Source organism: Mytilus californianus, unplaced genomic scaffold (assembly GCF_021869535.1).
Source record: "Mytilus californianus isolate M0D057914Y unplaced genomic scaffold, xbMytCali1.0.p SCAF_3, whole genome shotgun sequence".
NCBI classification, from domain to species: domain Eukaryota; kingdom Metazoa; phylum Mollusca; class Bivalvia; order Mytilida; family Mytilidae; genus Mytilus; species Mytilus californianus.
This window is the reverse complement of record NW_026262679.1, coordinates 32,532,743-32,554,826: the sequence shown is the minus strand read 5'-3', so window position 1 is coordinate 32,554,826 and position 22,084 is coordinate 32,532,743. Positions and strand designations below refer to the sequence as shown.

General features: G+C 33.2%; 1 protein-coding gene across 1 annotated transcript; it reads left to right on the top strand.

Moving 5' to 3' along the window:
* Positions 1-1,633: 1,633 nt before the first annotated feature.
* LOC127734389 (stabilizer of axonemal microtubules 2-like) lies at positions 1,634-7,798 on the top strand. Its single transcript, XM_052244229.1, has 3 exons — positions 1,634-1,783; positions 5,425-5,511; positions 5,893-7,798. The coding sequence occupies exons 1-3, from the start codon at positions 1,747-1,749 to the stop codon at positions 7,290-7,292; spliced, it is 1,524 nt and encodes a 507-aa protein (XP_052100189.1). The 5' UTR covers positions 1,634-1,746; the 3' UTR covers positions 7,293-7,798.
* The last annotated feature ends 14,286 nt before the right edge of the window (positions 7,799-22,084 follow it).

Here is a 22,084-nt window from a genome sequence, read left to right as displayed (position 1 = left end):
ATGTACAAATAATCCTTGAACTTATCGCCTTACTCCGGTGATGGCCTGAATGTCATTTTTGTATACACCGGAAATTTGATTCATTTATGTATCAGGAATATGGATAATTCTTTACTGAAAGCTTACCAAATCATAGAAGTAGTGCACACCGCGGCAGCATAATAACCAGTTTTCCTGCAGAAGGTCCGGGTGGTTATCCCCAGTGTCCTCTACCTGAAACTTACCACCATGATAAAGACAATGTCGCGGAAAGTGGCGTTAAACATCAACAATGTAACTTACAAACAAACAAACATATATACTCGCAGATACACAGATTTTGCTAAACCAGTTAAAAATATAAATTATGATTATTTTATTTTTAACGTATTCAATATAAAAATCCATTGAAAATACCAGTCGAAATTTGCAGCTCCTCTCCATCTATGATCATCTATCAAAATAAAAATCATTTCAAAATGTGGACTTTATAAAACAATATTGTTCTAGTTGTTGAGTATACCATCACCCTTCCGGTTTGCAAATTATCAAGCTACATTTTTCTTTTGATTATGATATAATTATGTTAGGACCAAAACTATGTATACACATTTTGCTGCCGTTCAAACTTATCCCACCCAATCTGTTCATTGTTTCTCTTTCCTTTTATTACATAATCGTACTATACTTATCATCTAACGTTTGATTTGTGTTCAGCCTATGACGCACTATAAGCATGGGTGGATAAAATTGTCTCAAATATCTTTTGTCTGAAGAACTAATAATGGACAACACATGGAAATATAAAATCATTTACAGATAAATATCTTTCTTTTATTAAGAACGTTGAAAAGCAAAAAGAAAAAAAAATTGTCTAGTCTGAGCTGTAATATATTATACATGTCTGCACTTTGCAGTAATTATATACATGTGCTAATATACATAATATTAAAATCTGCAATTATGTGATAAGATAATTAACGTCAGTCATCTCTTACCTTGACTAAGTATAACAATCGAAAGTCAACTTGAGTTGATTAACTATGGAACACAACCTTTCTTGCCATCGATTTAGAATTTACGAGGCTATGAATGTCAATCATATTGTCACCGTAATCTTGGACTACTATATATATATATATATATATTATAATTTATCTGTTGGCCACAGCTTTGATTTCGTATATATGATTTACAGTCACTTTAAGACAAAAAGAAGACATGAACATCATTTTTAGCACATCTCAATACTATTAAGCCTCTATACAATCCCAATGATTTATATACAACAAATCAAACACCATATAAACCACCTCCTCTTGAGACATTTCTTTATTTGCTTTTTCGTAATTTTGTTCCTTTTTCTTTCTATTTTTTCTTGGTATACTTTGTATACTTCTTTTTTATATGCATATTTTAATTATGTTTCCTTAATTGTTTTGTTCTTCCACAATAACGAAACAAACAAAACATTTTTTTTTCCAATTTAGGAACACGTCAATAATCCGAGGAACATTTCATTTTCTTTTCGGCAAATCAATCTTGTTAAACGATTGTCATTCTCCTTCAGATCAAAGAGGAATAACTCTCATAATCGTTTCCAGTTCGCGGAAACTGCGACGTCACAGACCGTTGACGGCATAATACTGTTAGTTAGTGAATCAGCTGTTTGAATATGATTCAATTTGCAGACAAAATTACATCAAGCATCCCTTGGAGAAGCCATTTGTAAGGATACCAGATCAGTACCAAAGACCTGATGGTGCAATGGAGGGTATAACATCTTATAATAAAGATTTTACAAGTAAGTTTTGGATAACATGAGCATTTATATAAAACTGATGTCTTACACTAAATATTGTTACTCATATACGATAACCACTTCCTTGCCACGGGGGTTTGGATGACTCTCCTGAAAACAAAAAAAATACTATTATAGACTAAATAATATGAAAAGTAATGAGGAAGAAAAGGCTTCTCATTGTTGAAGGCCGTACGATGACCTATAGTTGTTAATTTCTCTGTCATTTGGTCTCTTGTGGAGAGTTGTCTCATTGGCAATCATGCCACATCTTCTTATTTTGATATTACTACAACAATAAAAAAAAATCAAATTAAATTATACATATTACATATATAGTTCAAAATTTGAATTGTAATCTTAATTATAGACAACCTTGATGCTGGGATCAATGCTACCAGAGACCATTATTTACAATCTATGAAGGTTTACAAATGTATCATGTAAAAAATACTAAAAGTTATTGATGTTTAAAAAAAAACTTTAACCGCAGAATAAACCTAAATGTTGACGACGCCGAAGCCGACGGAATCTATGATCGCTAAGTCTCGTATTCGCGACATAAATGTCGCAGGCTCGATCGACTAAAATTACAACCACATAGCGTATCTCAGCACATACCGGGTAATGAATTGCTTTTAACAACTTCTTCTTCTGTGACTGGATTCCTGTTGGAATGTAATTAGTCCACTAGAAGGAGAAGGAGACAGAAATTCTCCTCTAACTATTTACAGATAAAACGTTCCTAGATAATTAAAACTATGTACACTTTGCTAGCTGGTGGAAGGTGGTTCCATAGTTGTAGTCCGAGGGAAGTATGAGTACTTATAAATTATCTGGTTTGCCGGTGGTTGGTATAGACGTTGTTTGGTACGTCGATCGTTTTGGCGTAAGATGTAACTGGCATCAATGTCCACTAGCCCATGCTGGATATCTTGTAAAGTCTGACGAGTCGATGGTTACTTCATCTGGAAGCTAGTGCTTCCCAACCTAGTGACTTGATCATTTTTGTGACACATCAAGGTGTTTTGTCTGTATAGTTGTTTGTTACCTAGCACCCCTCCTTTGTACTTGCTCTAGTCGATTTACGTCCTCGATGGTATGAGGGTCCAATGCCCCACTTGCATATTCCAAAGTTGGTCTTACCAGAGATATATAAGCTGCAATTCTTACGTTTTTACTGCATTCTCTTATGTTTCGTCTAAGGAATCCGATGGTTTGGATGCTTTTTTTGACAGTAACGTCAACATAATGTTTCCATTGTAAGTCCTCGCTGAAATGTACTCCTAGTTATTTGCTGGTTAGTACAGTTTCGAGTGTGTGGTCGTGTAATTTTTCGTGTTTCTCTTTTGAATTTAATGCTGGTGCTAATGCGAATAACGGTGCATTTTTCTGGATGAAATTTCATCTGTCATTTGGTTTACATAGGAAACTGAGTAGAATTCACAGTAGATTTATACTTTGGCAGAAAATGAACAAATATATAATATGATACCATTTGATAAAAAGTAGATTTTGTCACTTTTATCTTCAATTACAAGTCATTGAAGAAAGAATTACAAAACTCGTGTGTTTTTAACCAGTTCTTTTAATTTATCTAGATCAAATTCATTTTTTTCTCCTAAATTTATGTGTACGCTGGTGCGTACTTCCGACACTCTAGAAGTGCATATGACTGTAATCAATATTAAAACTCTCCACCAACTTGAATATCATGTACAATTATATACAGTTTATTTACAAGTCTGTATATGGTAAATTAATCTATAATTTTGTAGTAACGGGGATAATCATTATATATGCAAGATTAATCATCTTATTTTTGATTGTTTTTTTTCTGAAAATTGATGATTCTGACTCTTATAGTGTGCAGTGCATAGCACAGTTTTCTGGATAATAATTCACAGTTTTGTTCCGTATTTCTATCTAATACTATATATGTGTTCTGATGTTTGAATTCGGTACAATCCGTAATCAATTGTGTCTGAATGGTTGTAGGCAGTTCATTAAATGAAATGTACGTATCTTTAAAGATAGTTTCCTCAATTTGGTTTATGAAAAGACACCTTATAGGCTCTGACTAGAATCTTGCATTTTAGTAATAGATGTTCAATTTCTTCGTCTTCATCGTCACAAAGTTTACACAGAGGGGACTTGCTTTTTGTTCTTTTGTGTCATAAAAGTTCCAGTGACTAGTTTAAGTTTGATCGCAATCGATAATGCACCTTTTGACGGGTTATTGTCATTATTAAGATCAATAATTGGATGACATTTTCTCGGTAAAAATACATCACAATTTAAATATGTCAAAGAGGAATAAGATCTACTGTTCTAAATTGTTCTATGGATCCAATAGTTTATACAAATCAACTTTTTTCTGCACCATATTTTTCCATTTAAATTTTTTCGGTGGATTGTCAAGAAATTGCATGATATTAGAAAAGTCATATTTGTATAGAAATTTCTTTACGACTATATACCAAGTTACCAACTATTACTATTGTCTGGTTTAACAAGAAGCTGTCTAAATGCAAGTTGTTTTTCTACTGAATTATTGCTTTGTCAGCATATGTTATTGAACAAAGTTAAACTTTTTGTATCTATTTGTGCCTATATTGGAAGTATACCAGATATAATGTAGACTGCTGGATCTGAAGTATTTGGTGGTAATGACAGAATTTTCTTTAATTAATGTTGCTTTTTGAAACTGCTCTAATTTTTGCATATTTGTTGAACTTGGTTGTAATACTTCTAGACCATACGTCAATACAGGTTAGATATATGTCTTATATACATTTGTATTGATATTGATGTTACTAGATCTAAACCGTTATTTCCACGAAAACCTGCTGCTAATAAACTATATGCTTATACATCCACTTCATTTGAACTTTGGTGGATATAGTTGTCGCGTTGGCAATCATACCACATCTCCTTATTTTCATATAGGCCGTTCTACGTGGTTTTGTGATATTTTGTTCTATATGGAGTGTATCTGATTTTGATTTAGTTGTTGACCGAATTATTCCTAAATGTGTTCATTTGTCCACATTTGGCATTTCATTGCTTACGTTAGATGGTCCGCAAATTGTCAAAAAATATCATAAGGACCTATGAGCTACGGTTCCGCAGCTAGTTAGATGTTTGCTGCAGTGATTACCTTTTTGATTTTGATGTATTGGATGGACAAAAGCCACAACAGTGCCCTGTTAATCAATGAATTTTATGTTTTTTAATTATCAATTTAAAGTTAAGCTATAATACTGCCATGCAATTACACTTCATGATAGGTTTGCAAAATTATCCCTGTAATTGTTTTACCACTAAAAGTTTAAACAACACTTTATCAGTCCTTGATGATAACAACTGTTGGAAACCATCAAGATCTTGTAGTACAATATACAATGTATTATGATTTGGTATTAGAGAAAACCTTTATTAACATTCAGCATGAAGAAAAGCAATAAAGATGTTCCTTTCATGAGCTAGATTTTCTTGTTCACCATTTGATCTTATTCAGTACATGTATATATATATATATCTACTTTACTTTTACTTTGTACAATGACATTCATTTTTTTAATCCTAGAAATTTGAACACAACATATAAGTTTCAAATTATCATCCCTTGTTATCTTATACAGAGAAGATGGCGCCACCTGCAACACAGATTCGAGATGATGGTCAAAAGCTGCAAGGCGGTAAATTTGAAGGGGAACCAACTTATAAAGGTAAATGTAATGGACACTTTTAGAATTGATTTAAAAAAAGTGATCTGAAATATTTAATACAAATCATGTTGTCTCTTTCAAAGATGGATTTATTCTAAAAATACAGATTGACATTTTTACAAATATATAAAAGTATGCATTAACTATTTAACTTACTAACAATGAGTAAACTGCCAATGTCTTTAAAAATGTCTCCAAAAATTTTGTTGACAGAAGAAATCATGTTAAAGATAATTGGACAATTTGCATTTCATACTCACTAGTTCTCTCGTAGTAATGAACTTTACAGTGTGTTTTATACTATTTCTGTCCAATTAATTTGAAAAAAAAAATCACAAGTATATACCGGGTATAAGTATCTAATTTACTTTATGATTTCAGATGCTTATAAGAAATGGGATATGTGTGGTCGTCATGGACCTTTTATTAGTAAGGATCCATGGGTACAACCAATCGCCAGATTTGAAGGGGAGACGACTATGAATCATGATTACCGTAAATATGCCCAGCCTCCTCGCCAATCAATGAAACCCCAAGAGGAAACAAAATTATCCGATGCACCATTTTCTGACAATACCGGCTACAGGCAATCCTATCAACCACATGCCCTAGGGCCAAAATTTGTACGGGAAAGAGAGCAGTACAAAGCACCAGGTGTACCTTTCGGTGGTGTCTCAACATTTAAACGAGATTACAGGGGATCAGTTGGCGAACTTACAAAAAGCTTCAAGCCGAATAATCCAGCATTCTCGTCCGGTCAACCATTAGAAGATTTAACAACTAATCGTAAGGATTATATCAAACATGCCGAGCCTCCTCGCCAATCAATAAAACCCCAAGAGGAAACAAAATTATCCGATGCACCATTTGCTGACAATACCGGTTACAGGCAATCCTATCAACCACATGCTCTAGGGACAAAATTTGTACGGGAAAGAGAGCAGTACAAAGCACCAGGTGTACCTTTCGGTGGTGTCTCAACATTTAAACGAGATTACAGGGGATCAGTTGGCGAACTTACAAAAAGCTTCAAGCCGAATAATCCAGCATTCTCGTCCGGTCAACCATTAGAAGATTTAACAACTAATCGTAAGGATTATATCAAACATGCCGAGCCTCCTCGCCAATCAATAAAACCCCAAGAGGAAACAAAATTATCCGATGCACCATTTGCTGACAATACCGGTTACAGGCAATCCTATCAACCACATGCTCTAGGGACAAAATTTGTACGGGAAAGAGAGCAGTACAAAGCACCAGGTGTACCTTTCGATGGTGTCACAACATTTAAAAGAGATTACAGGGGACCAATTGGTGAACTTACAAAAAGTTTCAAGCCAGATAATCAAGCATTCTCATCAGGTCAACCATTAGAAGATTTAACAAATAACCGTAAGGATTATATCAAATATCCAGCATCAAAGCCATATGTTCACGTTCAGGAAGGTTACAAAAAACCAGAAGGTGATATGTTCATGCAAACTACCAATAAATCAACATATAGACAATTGCCATTGGATAGAAATGCCATGATAAGACCAACAGATGCAGGAAAAGTATCTAATGGACCGTTCGATGGTACAACAAGTTATTCACTAAACTACAAAAAGTGGCAAGTCAAGGCAGTGGAACAGTCTGCTAGAGAGAGATACCATCTCAACAATGCCCCATTTGAAGGCATGTCAACTCAGAAAGCCCACTTCATTCCACATGAAATGGTGGCAAATCGCTCCTTCAAACCAGATAACACAGCCTTCCAAAGTTATGCTAATACCATGTAACGTCAAGAGTACGTTCCCAAACCACGTCCATTATGTACATGTTAAGACTCTTGTACTCCTAGTGTATTATGCGCTAGACATAATGTAATCCAAACTGTTACAAAATTACCTTAAGGAATGGCCGTCAGAGCAGCTTATACTAACTTTATTGTTCAATTTCTTTATGTAAAAAATTAAAAGTAGGTTCAGATCCAGTACAAGTTGCTGTCTATTTACATTTTATGAGATATTTTTTGGGTACAAGTAGGGTAAAAGTATGAATTATATATATATGATATATGACCTAACTCATATTTCATAGCTTTGTATTTTTTTACTAGTAAAATGAAGAATAAAATAATTTTGTAGACGAAAAGGGTATTTTGGGAAAAAAATGATAGATTTTTGTCAATTACTAACTTTCAGAACTTACGCATATCTTGGGGATAATATTTCTAATACTTCAATCCCAATACTCTTCTTCATAACCTCTGTTTTTTTTACTCTTAAATTATTAAAGTTATCACCAATTTATATATTATATTTGTGACAATTCTACAAGATAAAGCATTTTGTACATTTTTTTATTAACAATCTGTCTAGAATTATTTTAATTGATACCTATGTATTTTTACAACTTATTGATTTTACAATCCTTTACAAATAAAATGGCAGTATATATATCCTAGGACATAATAATTATATATATATATTTTTGGATTAAACACATTTTTAGCACCTGTTTGGATACATTTATATGGATGGATTAATGGAGAAAGTCAGCGGTTAGGATGACATTTGTATCCAGACCTTTGTATTACCTAGTAGATAGTGCTTTTTATCTGACCTGCAACGTGAGACATAGGGATTACAATCCAGCAGCGACCAATTGGTCAATGTTAAGTTTCTATAGTTTGGTCCTCTTCTCGTATACTATAAGCAATAGGACGACTAATGAACCATGAAAACGTGGTCATGGTCCGATGAACCCTGACAGATAGACATGTACTCTTCAAAATCGTGATAGATGTCAACAATTCACAGAAGATGTTCTATAAACCAAATATAGCTGACCTATCGCTTATAGGATCTGAAAAAAAAACAGACAATCATGACACTTAATGTTGATCAATGATAATGAGGTCAAGGTCAAATGAACCTTGTCAGACACGTAGACATTTACACCTTACAATCATTCTTCCTACCAAATATAGCTGGCCTAGTTCTGATAGTATCTGAGAAAAGAACATAATGATGAAAACCTTACAATGACCAATGAACCATCAACATTAGGTCAATGTCAGTAAATCCTGCTAGACGAACATGTACACCTTAAGGATGTAGTTAGGTTTAACTGGCCACCCGCTGATTGATACTTCGACACAAACTTTTTGTAGATAAGATTGAAACAACAGCAGGGGTCCAGTTTATAGTTAGGTCAGGCCGGTTTAGGATTTTTGTCAGATATTCGGACTCCTTGGGTTTTTTCCTACGATACAGGGTAAAATATTTTGCCCCATAATACCCAATTTACTTCTCATATAAGACTTCAATAGCTCACAAAAGGTCATTTACCAAAATTTAAGCAGATTCTAGATTTCTTTTCTAACGATACAAGGCCCAAATAATGCCAATGCTCTTCTTACTAATAATAGTATCAATTATAAATTCCAGATTTTTTTAATTTCATCTGACTACATCCTTTAATCAATATGCATCCCAATATATTCACATATTGCCTTGGCATTGACCAATGAACTAAGAAAACCTAATAGATGGGTCCCGGTTGCAAACAATATTGCTTTAATATTCAAATATTACATTAACTGATTGGATACTAGATTGAACATACAATTAAAAACCTAACATGTTAAACCTATATAAGGCAATATACATTTAAACTGGCGTGATAATAACCAAAGGGTCGTCTTCGTTTTGCATACCAGTAAAATCAATATTTGCATCTATATGCTGGATACCAAACTATTTATGTGCCCTTAATTCGAAAAATGTCTAAAGTCCTCAAAGGGTGTGTTCCAGGAAGCCTAATCGGAGGAAATGCCTGCTGAACTATACTGGAGGTTAGAGGGTTGAATGTAGATTAGACATCATTCTACCAAGATTGCACATGCTGGAAAGTATCGATTTCTTAACTGGTCATGATGAAGTTTCTTTATGGTCAAGGTCTTACTGCAGACATCACTTAAACTTCACATATCAGTGATCCGTGAAAATTAGGTCAAGGTCAGATGAACCTTTCTAGACAGCTATGTACAATCATTCTATATTCATAGTTGACCCATTGCTTATAGTATCTGCGAAATTGACCAAATGAAACATGAAAATAAGGTCAAGGTCAGTTGGACCTGAGAGACGGACATATATACATTCAATCCTTTTTACACCAAATTTAGGTGACCTATCGCTGATATAATCCGCTATAATATAAGCTGCCCAGAAAAAAATCCATTAAAAATCGACATTTTATGGGTAATAAATATGTAACTAGATCTTGTTGTGCTGATAATTTTTGCGATTTATGTTTTTAACCTTGCTCCTATAATGTTCAAGATAATAGTTAAAAACGGTTAATATCTCTATATGGTGGTCAGTTTTTTTTCTGCATTGTATTCGGGTAAATAGGGCTTATCTTACTGGCCATTTTGCAATTCAGACTTTTAAACTAGCTCCTATAGTTTTCGAGACAATAGCCAAGAACTGCCATAAAAATTTAAAAAAAAAAAACTAAATCTCAGGGGCAATTACTCAAAACGGGTCGACACATTTTTCTAAAATGTGCACGGTTGATAAATCTTGTCTTGATGATAATGTCTACCCTAAGGATTTTCTCTAATTTCTATAATTTTCGAGACATAATCCAAAACACCTAAGTTCTATTTGTTTTCCACAGTAGCCGTGTTAGTTGATCAAAATGGACAAAAAATAGACAGTTTATAGCAGACATCCTATAGATGAAGCAAATAAACTTTGATTTCAATCCATTGTTCAGTTTCAGACGAGAAGATTTTTTTAAAGAAAAGTTTACCGGTGACGGACGCAAAGTAATGACAAAATTTCACATGGTCATTCGGTCATGTGAGCCAAAATCGACCTTTGTTTTTTTTAATTTTAATCATATCATTAAATCCACAAACACTTCTTTCTGAAGTTTTCGCAATGTTGAAATACAAATAAAATAATTTTGTTGTCAAGCTCTTGTTCTGTCAGAGGAATATTTGAAGAAGAATGTTTTACGTATTTTTTATTTTTGACTGATCATGCATCTGTACAATTTCTTTTTTTTTACAAATTTTCATACAGACTGCCTCCATCTTAAAACATTTGTTTCAGCGGCGTATAATAATATCTGTGAAACAAAGTTTATCAATAACCCAGAACAGATAATGTATTGTCTTAGGGAAAAGTCATTATTTATCAGCTGAGGGGGTTGGTTCATTTTAGGGGGGGTCACTACCAAAAATATCATACAGCTGGGGGGGTTGCCATCAAAAATTTTATTTGACTGGGGGGGTCACACAATGAAAGTTTTTATGTCTGATAAGCATATAAATTGTTGACAATATTAAAGTGAGTGTGCAATCTTTTAAATAATTTCTGTCATTATTAAATCTTTGGTCATGTACAGTGAGTAATAGAAGGCTGCCTAATTTCTCAAGGGTAGTGAATCTGGTGACTCCTTATCACAGTCATCTGTTATGGTTCATTGTCCCATGGAACTATTATATTCAATATAATAGTTCCATGATTATCCATAGGACAAGAAGGATGTGAAAGTTTACAATCCGACTTATCTCAAGATTAACAACTGTATAAAACATTTGTCTCTAGTTTTGACCACAGGAAACAATGAGTTTTAAAAGTTTCTGAACATGTGTATTACAACTTTCTGAAGTGTTCAAATCATTTTGATGCGATTTCTTAGGATAGATATAGGACTGTAAAAGGTGTGTACGTTCTAAAATCATTTGTAAATATGTGTAATTATTTTATGAAATTATTTCAAAGATATCGAATAATAAAAAGAATTTTTAATGTTCAAATCGAGGGCCCTTGTTGGGCAGCATGGCATTCACACACACAAAACAATACACATCGGATTTCGTAAAACATTTTCACATTGAAATAAAATATTGAATGTTCATATAGTTATTAACCTACATATATATATTTCTTTATCGCAAATAAATCATGTACATATTTGATCCAGGAAGGACTAGAACCATACAATTATAGTAATATTTGTAATGTGTTATTTTCAGTTGCACTTCCAAATGTGGGATTGAAATAAAAAAATAACTATATGATGAGAAAATTAAAATCCAAAAATCATTTACAAAACTTCAAAATTTTAATAAAGACATTAAAAGAATTTAGCCATGTTTTCTCTTTTTTTTTTTAATGTTTTTTCATTCACAAATAATTCTGTGTCAGACAGTAAATTTAAATTTATTCGAATTCATAACAGAGGGAAATTCATTATTGAAAGGTTATATATAATATTGTAGAATTATAGGTTGCATTCAAATAAATTGGAACAAAGAATTTTCTGTTTTTTTTTCTTTTTACGTCATTCCATTCATTTATAATAGCACATGCTCATGTATATAAACAAATTTGGCTAATTGTGCCTTTAAAAGCTTAACGTTTTAAGAATTAGCAGTTTCAAAATCAGGGACAATCTGTATTAAGGTATGACTTCATTCTGTTCATAAAGGTTCAAGTCAAAAAGCAATATATATTTGTTTTCATTTAAATGCTTATTTTGTCAATTTTTCTTCTTGCATGTGTCAGCTATTCATATTCGAAAGAAAGAAAAAAACAAAAGAAGAAAAACTCTATAGTATACTCAGGGTTTTCTCAAAGAAGAATACAACTGAAAAATGTTTTCTAAAATCAGTTGCATCAGCTTCAAAATAAAGAATATGGAAGGTCATGATGAAACATCAAGGCATTATAATATTTACAGAATATCACTTACTAATGACTGCTAACCAGACAAAGTAAATTATCTTTATCAAATTAATTAGTTCAAGCTACTTATACATGTTATATAAAATAACAGAATGATAGTGTAGAATGTATTATGAAATATCAGTTCAAAATCAAAGAAAATGAGTACTGCAATCAAGGAAAACCCCTTTATGCCGTATTCTGTTACGGATAGTGTCAATGTCCACACACTTCTCATAGCTATTTTTCAAGTCAATTCCTGCAACTTTTTAAATTGTAGCTTGCAGTCATCATCTTCTCCCAACTGTTAATCGATAGAGATTTTTGTTTGGTAGGGGGGAGGGGGTCAAACTTTTGAAACTATGTTCTCAGGGGGGGGGGTCATTATGTGGTTCATAAGAATCATGGGGGGGTTGCCAACAAAACCTTTTAATGTGAAAAATTTGAACCGACCCCCTCAGCTGATAAATAATGACCATTCCCTTATTGCGCATATATATATTAATTGATGCTGTAGTCTTTCGGAATACCGGAAATGCCTACTTTCTTTTCGGAATACATCTGTTCTTTTCTATGGCCACCTGCGTAATAGGTAATGAATTGATCTAATGAATATGTATTAGCGTCCAACAGTTGCTATAGAGATAAGTGTTAATCGAGACTGATTGATATCGTACATTAATAGCTAATTAAATTACAGTCGCATTTGTTTAGGTTTCTGAAATACAAGTTGTGTTCACATTGGAGATCAAGTAGATTTTAAGCGAAAAAGTGACGGTCAATGGATATAGGGCGTTTTAACGATTTTCAAACTGAGCCATTCAGTTAGCGAAATTAAAAAAGAGTAAGTCCGTTTCAAGCAGCAATTAAAATTCTATGTTCAGGAAAGATGGGAACAATCAAGGTGTTTCTAAAATTGTTCCTATTTTGATTAAAATAACAAAAACGTAATTATGATAATCACATATTATTTAACTGGTAAAATATTGGAAAAAATACAAATTTTAAAAAACAAAAAGAAAATAAATTAAAGAAAAACAATCTGAACCTTAAAGAATCGTTGAGGTGTGTAAAATGCAGAAATAAGATGCTACAACAAAATTTATATTTTGTAATATATTTTAGCGGTATGTTGACGATTCTTAAAGAAAAATTAAATGTTTGGGCTTGATGTTTGTGATGTCGTATAACAGAAAAAATGATTATGCATATGCAATGCAGCAGTGGTGAAATACTAATACAGAGTCAGAAATAAAATAACGAATGTCTTTTATAGAGACTGAGTGATGATAGATACAGTCAGAAATAAGATAATGAATTTCTATTGATAGTAATTAAGGCTCTAAATTTTTATCAAACTTAAATATAAATAAGGAAACAAAAGCAATAATTATAATAAATGACCGCGATGAAATCAGGTAGTTCGTTTTCAAGTATGAGTAGTTTTACATTGTCATTTCGAGGCCTTTTATAGCTTACTGTGCGGTATGGGTTTTGTTTTTCTCATTGTTGAAGGCCGTACGGTGACAAATAGCTGTTAATTTCTACGTCATTTGGTATCTAGTAGAGAGTTGTCTTATTGGCAAACTTACTACATCTTCCTTTTTTATTTAAAGAAACCATACTTAATCTTATATAAAAATACAAGTTAGGTTCTGGAAATTACGACGAAATTTAAAGGCACCTTTTACGTGTGTTAAATGCAGAATTTACAAGTCACATCGAAACGGTTCATAAATGAATATACGTTTGAGTCCTTAAAATAAATCTAAAGATATGAAACGATTTACAGACACTGAGTGATATTCTTTGGAGTTAAGGCGATAACTCACTATTTATTTAAAACTTATGGTCAATGAAATTAAACAAATTGAGGATTGATATATTCCTCGATGTTTGGCATTACAAACTATTATAAATTACTACCGGTATGTGGTTATCGAAGATAGATTAGTAATTGTCCAAAAACATATAATAACAGGAAGATGAGTATTACCTATTCATGATTCTTTTATAAAATTAGAGATGCGTATGTTAATTTTTTTAGAAAAATGTGTTAGTTTCCAAAGGGCACGTGTGTCGACTTCCCTCTCCAAAACATATAGTTATAAATGGCAAAGTGAATTCTTTTGTTTTCGGTATGTGAAACAACCCACCTCCCCCTCAAAATAAAATCAGATTAAAAGTTGAAGTATAGCTGGTGCACAACTTCATGTGCCACCTAAAGAAGAATCAGTGCAAGTTTCTGGGAATTCCGTCAACTAGTTTTCAAGGAGTCGAGCCAATATGTAGTCCTAAGCGAATTTAGAGGGTCTAGTTGACAGAGGTCTTGAGCGTTTTTGGCGACAACTTAGTAAAAAATTATGTTTCGTAAAATCAATATCCGTATAAAACGAAATGTTTGAGCAAACTGATTTAAGTGTAAAGTTAAGCTTTCAAATTGTTTCTACTCTAAAAGTCTGTTTTGAGTTTGTTGCCTGGGGTATAAATAAATTGAGATCAAGCATATCTCGAATATGATAGCAATGACCAAACCATATAAACCAGTGTAATTGTTTTTCCAAAACGGTCTTAGTTCGGAATTAACAAATACGAATATAGCTTAGGGTTTTGAACTATTTTCAAACTGGCTACAAACAAATAATCATGATTCATTTCATAAACTTCTTCAAAACAAAGACTGTTTTCACAATTACATTTCGATTTTAGCCAGGAAGCTACCTCTAATTTCCAAAATAGCACCTCAGAATGGAACAAACAGTGCATGGTTGCCTCTAATTTAGCATGTTGTACAATCTAATCTAAATATAGAGATTCTTTTCGTTATCCTCATATGGTATGTGTACGAGAACGCGAGTTAAGATAGATCTGAATTTTCATCAGTTGCATGTTGTAATGTTATCTATCGGAAGAGAGAGGGATGGGAGAGAGAGAAATTATTTCTTTAACAAGAAAATTATACCCCATATATAACAGCAGCTTCTTTAAGAATCCATATCAGTTTTTCTACATTTTATATAAAAAAAAAATGAGGTAAAGTCATGCTTCTTTATGTACCAATTATCTGATCGTTCATACCAAATAGGCATTTAGGTTCACGATTGCATTTCTTTTTTTAAAGAAAGCAACTTGTCAGTTGAATTATTGCCTTCATGCTGTGACTATATATATATATATATATAGAGATTTACGCAAAGTCTCGGTACCTTTGACATTTGACATTTGCAATGAAAGGGGTCGTCTCAAATGTGATTTTTACGGCGCACTTGATTCATAAGGTATTTTTGTGCAAATAAAACCAGAGTCCCATGGACGAAGCATATTATCACTCCACCGACAATAAGCACCAAAATTTGAGTCGATATTCTGTAACAGAACATATAATTCGGATGTCGTCAAGCTCAAACACATATATGAAGCCAGATAAGTGCTCTTAAATGATTTTTTATACACCTACAGTGCCATAGTGTACAAATAAAAAATCCAGTTTTCCGTTAGAAATATTTTCCAGTTCAACAGACATGAAAGTAGAGGGAAGGGTAGTTAACCAGGGGGAGAAGCGGCGGGAACAGATAATCCGTGCTGACAACAATTTCTTTAAAATCTGTGCACACCAATTAGAGTCTGTAGGGGCCATTCAGACAACCTTCATGGGCTACAGAACACAATTTCTAACATCTAATTTCGAGCCTACATTTAGTAGTTTTTTTACGAGAAGTCGGCCGCTCAAAGGCTGCGATGGCCATTTGAAAATTGGATAGGGCTGTCAGACATAGTTTATAAAATGGACAAAGAGCATTTCTATATACCCAGTTGAGTTCAAATACTTTTTAAGCCAGAATATTTACGTTATATCTTATTTTTGATATTAAATGCATTCTTCAATCTCAATCTGTCCATCAAAAAGATTTACCAATTTAGAATTCCACTATATTCTTATATGAATTGAGAAAATGACGGTAGCAAAAAAATATTTAATAAACACAGACATTTTTTTTATCTTGCAACCGGTGAAACCCCTGAAATATGCTAAATATTTTGCAGATTGTCAAGGACTCATTTTCACAACATACTAGGAGACCCTAGAAATTTTTTCAGAAAAATCAGGTTATTTTGTATATAATGTGGCTTCAGTCATATCCATCATATCATGTTCTCGCGTTGATTTTCGACGTTAGTGTTGCCACAATTGTAGCAGAAATTAATACATGTATTCCAATATTTCAAGGAGCTTTGGAGTCGTTTGTGCAGTTGTCTCCTCGGAACGAATGGAGGAAAGTGCGATATTTGGACTTATATCCCTGGTGCCGTCGATGGAATAGAATATCATTGGCCAGAAGTTGAGCCGCGAAAACAGTATTTTTCCAGTCATCGTTACTACCCGCCATGCATACGTCTTTTGAGTTAACCCAATTGCAATTGATTTTTACAGTTTATTCTTATGTTGTGCTGTTACACCACAGTCCCAGGTTAGGGGAGGGTTTGGCGCTCACAAACATGTTCAACCCCGCCACTTTATTTATGTGCCCGTCCCAAGTCAGGAGCCTGTAGTTCAGTGGTTGTCGTTGGTTCATGTCTGTCCTACTTATTTTTCGTAAATTGTTTTGTTATAAATTAGGCTGTTAGTTTTCTCGTTTGAACTGTTTCACATTTTCCCTATCGGGGATTTTTGTATCCGACTGTACAGTATGGGGTTTCTCATTACTGAAGGCCGTACGGTGGCCTATAATTGCTTACTACCATTTGATTTTAACTCTGATGGATAGTTGTCTCATTGGCAATCATACCACATCTCCTCGTCTCATGTTTATATCAATAGAAAACCTTTATGGAGGCACGCAAGACAAAAGCTCAGAAATATTATGGAGACCTGTGCAGGACTTGTGAACAGACAACAATCTTTATTTAATTTAATAAATCATTGTGTAAAATCTTGTTTAACAGTTTTTTGCAACTTATACCTTGCAATGCTAATTGCTTCGTACTTTTTTTTTATTTTGAGACAGTCCCCTTCATTTTACCTGTCAAAGTTGGTGTAAACCGTCGGTACCGAGACTTTCTGTAAATCTTTATTATAATTCCTGTTGAATTACTATGAAAATGTAAAAATAGAGATCGGGTTTCTTTTCTCAAAATTTACGATATGCAGCTCTTGTAAAAAAAATTTAGAGACATATTCATAAAAATCAGCCATTATAAACGTTATTTAACAATCACCAGATGTTGAAGCGTATATATTATTGTCACTAGTTTCTCTTTAACTTCAGCCTTTTTAAAATCTCAAACTGTGTTTGAGACCATTTTCCAGATTTGATGAGGTTTTCCGAATGGGTTGTGCTTTATGTCCAAAAATTTCATTGTTGATTTTTCTGATTTTTCTTAATTCCATTTCGTTTCCCAAAATTTTCCAATTGCATGTTTAACTGTTGTTTTCCATTTCATTTTTGTAGGAGCTGTTTCAATCAATTTCTCAGCTTTAGGTAGCTCATATTTTGCCAAAGCAGTTCGTAATCTATTAATAAATGAGTTTGGTTATTCCTTTGACATAACCAATTGTCTTTCGATAATTTTGATTTCAATGCTACATTCATCTTGAAGTATACCTCCGAAAAAAGTGAGCAAAATTCTGTCTACAACAGCCTGTATTGGCTCGATTCCACGCATGACATATGTTGCGGCATTAGCTGTTCGTGCTGGTAAGCCCTGTATTTTTCGACATATTTGCAGCTGAAGTCGCTCTAATTTCAGAATATCGGCAGGTGTATAATTAAGTACTTCGATACCAATGAGACTTCTAGGTAGAGCATATGTCTGCCAAAGATTAGCGGCTACAAATGGGGATATTCCCTTACGAGCATGTAGTCCTGGTCCAAGAAGTGCGTAGATGGTTCGTCTTGCAGTCCTTACCCTGTCCTCAATATTTAGCTTATTTCTTACGGTGCGAATTAAACCAAGATGTTTTGTTTCTGTTTTTTTATCCATTTTGTCATCTCCAAAGTAAATGTTGAATTCGTGATCAGTTTTTGTAAGTGGTACAACGTCAGACTTAGTAGGATTGATAGTAACTAGGTCTTGTGCAGATATGCTATGGACAATATTCAGAAGTGCCTGAGCTTCATGTTCTGTGTCTGTAAGGATGGCTATATCGTCAGCACATGTAGGGCTGCAACATTGATATTTCCTATTGATGCTTCTAATTTTGATCTATCTAGGGCTTGTAGAATGGTATTATTGTACTTTTTATAGAGTACAGTAAAACAACTTTGCTCCTTGTCGTACACCAAGTTCCTGTACAAATTCATCAGACAGGTTATTGTTCCATTTTACTTTCACTGTCACATTTCGGTACATGTTTCTTAAGAGTAGCCAGGTGTTTCCAGTAATTCCATCATGGTAAAGTTTATTAAAAAGAATTTCGTGGTGTATCTTGCCAAAAGCATTTTTTATATCAAGCGTTACAAGTACTAGTTCTTGCAATATTTCCTTTCAGTGTTCACCTGTCTCAGATACTATGAATGCTGCGTTAACAGATGATGTGTTCTGATTGAAACCACGCTGGAGCTTACTCCGCGATATGCGGAGGATTGGCTCTACACGCTCTTTTAAAATTCCTTCTATAAGTGTTGACATGATGTTTGTAACTGTAATTCCTCCGGTAGTTTTCAGGATATAATTTATACTTACCAGTTTTGTGTACGGGGGTAATAACACCTTTCTTGATGACTTGAGGCACATCCTTATCTTCGAAAACCGTTACTATTTATAATGGCTATCAGAAAAGGTAAAAGCTCATCTGGCATGTATTTAAAGTGTTCAGCCGACAGCCCATCGGGTCCTTGACTTTTTCCTGATTTTAATTTGCTCAAAATATTTTGTATTTTCTTTTGGTTTGTATTATCAATTTTCTCATTTTTGTCTGTTTCTAGTTTTTCAATAATATCATTTTGTAAAGTCATAAGATTGAGTTTTTTACAATTTAATTTCTGTAAATCAGCTTCACCATGTTTGTAAAGTTTCTCAAAGTGTCCTTTCCATCCATTGAGAAGGTGTTCATTCTCACATTGTTCTTGACCATTAAAGACCATGTTGTCAGTTGTCATAGTTTTCTTGTTACGCTGCTGTAGCACTAGCTTATGAAAGAGTTTTGTATCACTTTGAGCTGATCGCATAATTTTTTCCATGAGGCTATTTCTTCTAGAGGCATGTGCTCTCCTCTGTGTACTCCTTAGAGTCTTTCTTGTGCTTCTCATTCTATTTTTTTTTTTATGTGTTAGTCTCGTCATTTTCTCATTGATAAAAGGCACATTTAGATGTCTTTGAGGCCTCACTAATTTCTTTATTCCATATCCCTTTGCCTACAGATTTTATCGTTACAGATTTACGGTATAGTTAGGTTTAGAGTCCTAACCAGCTGTGTGTAATATATGGGAGAGTTTTTTCACAGCTCCTGATGAAAATAGACAATTGTGCGTCATATCTTTTACGGATTCTCTTATAGAGTTCTTGAAGGTCTCTTTATCGCATCTGGATCAATTTGGTCTTAGTATTACTATAAGAAATATGGTTCTTGTTTAGATTTATATCAATTTCCAGTGTACATTGAATATGACGTCATAACATAAATAACGTCACAAATAAAATCCCTAACAACAGAACCGAAATCGGAAACGTTACGGTATTTCCGTTTCTTTTTTAACAGATTTTGAAGTTAAAATATGTTTGAATTAAAAAAAAAAATTCATACACACTTCGTCCCCTTTCACAGGTAATGCCTGCCTCATATTAAGGGGACGAAGTCGCGTTACCTGTGAAAGGGGACGAAGTCTGTATGAATTATTTTTTTTTAGTTCAAACATATTTTAACTTCAAAATCTGTTCAAAAAGAAACGGAAATACCCTTACGTTTCCGATTTCGGTTCTGTTGTTCGGAATTTTAGTTGTGACGTTATTTATGTTATGACGTCATATTCAATGTAAACAAAGAAAAGCTATCAGGTAACGTTTTTTCATATCAAGCCATTCAAGGAATTATTAAAAATGGAACTGGTATTTGCGTTCCTTCCTATATTTTACTAGACTGATAAATATATATTTTACTCAAAGACTCATGCAAACGAGACCGGAAAAAGGAAGTAGATTTCTGCGCAAATGCGGGAAAATAAAAAAGTCTGAAAATAAAAAAGTTAACGATTTTGAGTTCATTAGTAGAATGAAAATTTCGGGAAATTTTCCTGATTTTTTTTTTTTTTTTTTTTTTTATTGACGTAGTCCCCTAATATGAGGCAGGCGTTACCTGTGAAAGGGGACGAAGTCTGTATGAATTATTTTTTTTTAATTCAAACATATGTTTTAACTTCAAAATCTGTTCAAAAAGAACGGAAATACCCTTACGTTTCCGATTTCGGTTCTGTTGTTCGGAATTTTAGTTGTGACGTTATTTATATTATGACGTCATATTCAATGTAAACAAAGAAACGCTATCAGGTAACGTTTTTTCATATCAAGTCATTCAAGGAATTATTAAAAATGGAATTGGTATTGCGTTCCTTCCTATATTTTACTAGACTGATAAATATATATTTTACTCAAAGACTCATGCAAACGAGACCGGAAAAAGGAAGTAGATTTCTGCGCAAATGCGGGAAAATAAAAAAGTCTGAAAATAAAAAAGTTAACGATTTTGAGTTCATTAGTACAATGAAAATTTCGGGAAATTTTCCCGATTTTTTTTTTTTTTTTTTTTTTTATTGATTTTTCTACCGTAATAGGGGACTTCGTCCCCTTAATATGAGGCAGGCATTACCTGTGAAAGGGGACGAAGTCTATATAAATTATTTTTTTAATTCAAACATATTTTAAGTTCTAAATCTGTTAAAAAAGAAACGGAAAATAGCGTAACGTTTCCGATTTTGGTTCTGTTGTGTCTGTTGTTAGGGATTTTAGTTGTGACGTTATTTATGTTATGACGTCATATTCAATGTAAACAAAGAAACGCTATCATCAGGTAACGTTTTTTATATCAAAGAATAATTAGAAATGCAATTGTTATTGTGTTCCTTCCTATATTTTACTGGACTGATAAATATATATTTCACTCAAAGTCTCATGACAAACGAGACCGGAAGAAGGAAGTAGATTTCTGCGCAAATGCGGATATTAAAAAAAGTTACAAAAAAAAGTTTTTAATATCCGCATTTGCGCAGAAATCTACTTCCTTTTTCCGGTCTCGTTTGCATGAGTCTTTGGGTAAAATTTATATAAATATCAGTCTAGTAAAATATAGGAAGGAACGCAATACCAATTCCATTTTTAATAATTCCTTGAATGGCTTGATATGAAAAAACGTTACCTGATAGCGTTTCTTTGTTTACATTGAATATGACGTCATAACATAAATAACGTCACAACTAAAATTCCGAACAACAGAACCGAAATCGGAAACGTAAGGGTATTTCCGTTTCTTTTTTGAACAGATTTTGAAGTTAAGATATGTTTGAATTAAAAAAAAAAAAATTCATACAGACTTCGTCCCCTTTCACAGGTAACGCCTGCCTCATATAACGGTAGAAAAATCAATAAAAAAAAATAAAAAAAATCGGGAAAATTTCCCGAAATTTTCATTCTACTAATGAACTCAAAATCGTTAACTTTTTTATTTTCAGACTTTTTTATTTTCCCGCATTTGCTCAGAAATCTACTTCCTTTTTCCGGTCTCGTTTGCATGAGTCTTTGAGTAAAATATATATTTATCAGTCTAGTAAAATATAGGAAGGAACGCAATACCAATTCCATTTTTAATAATTCCTTGAATGACTTGATATGAAAAAACGTTACCTGATAGC

Bases quoted from the DNA above. Each gene is read 5' to 3' on its own strand.
- LOC127734389 (XM_052244229.1), top strand. From the start codon at position 1,747: ATGGAGGGTATAACATCTTATAATAAAGATTTTACAA. The intron at 1,784-5,424 runs GTAAGTTTTGGA...TATCTTATACAG, and splicing joins TTATAATAAAGATTTTACAA to AGAAGATGGCGCCACCTGCA. The intron at 5,512-5,892 runs GTAAATGTAATG...TTATGATTTCAG, and splicing joins AGGGGAACCAACTTATAAAG to ATGCTTATAAGAAATGGGAT.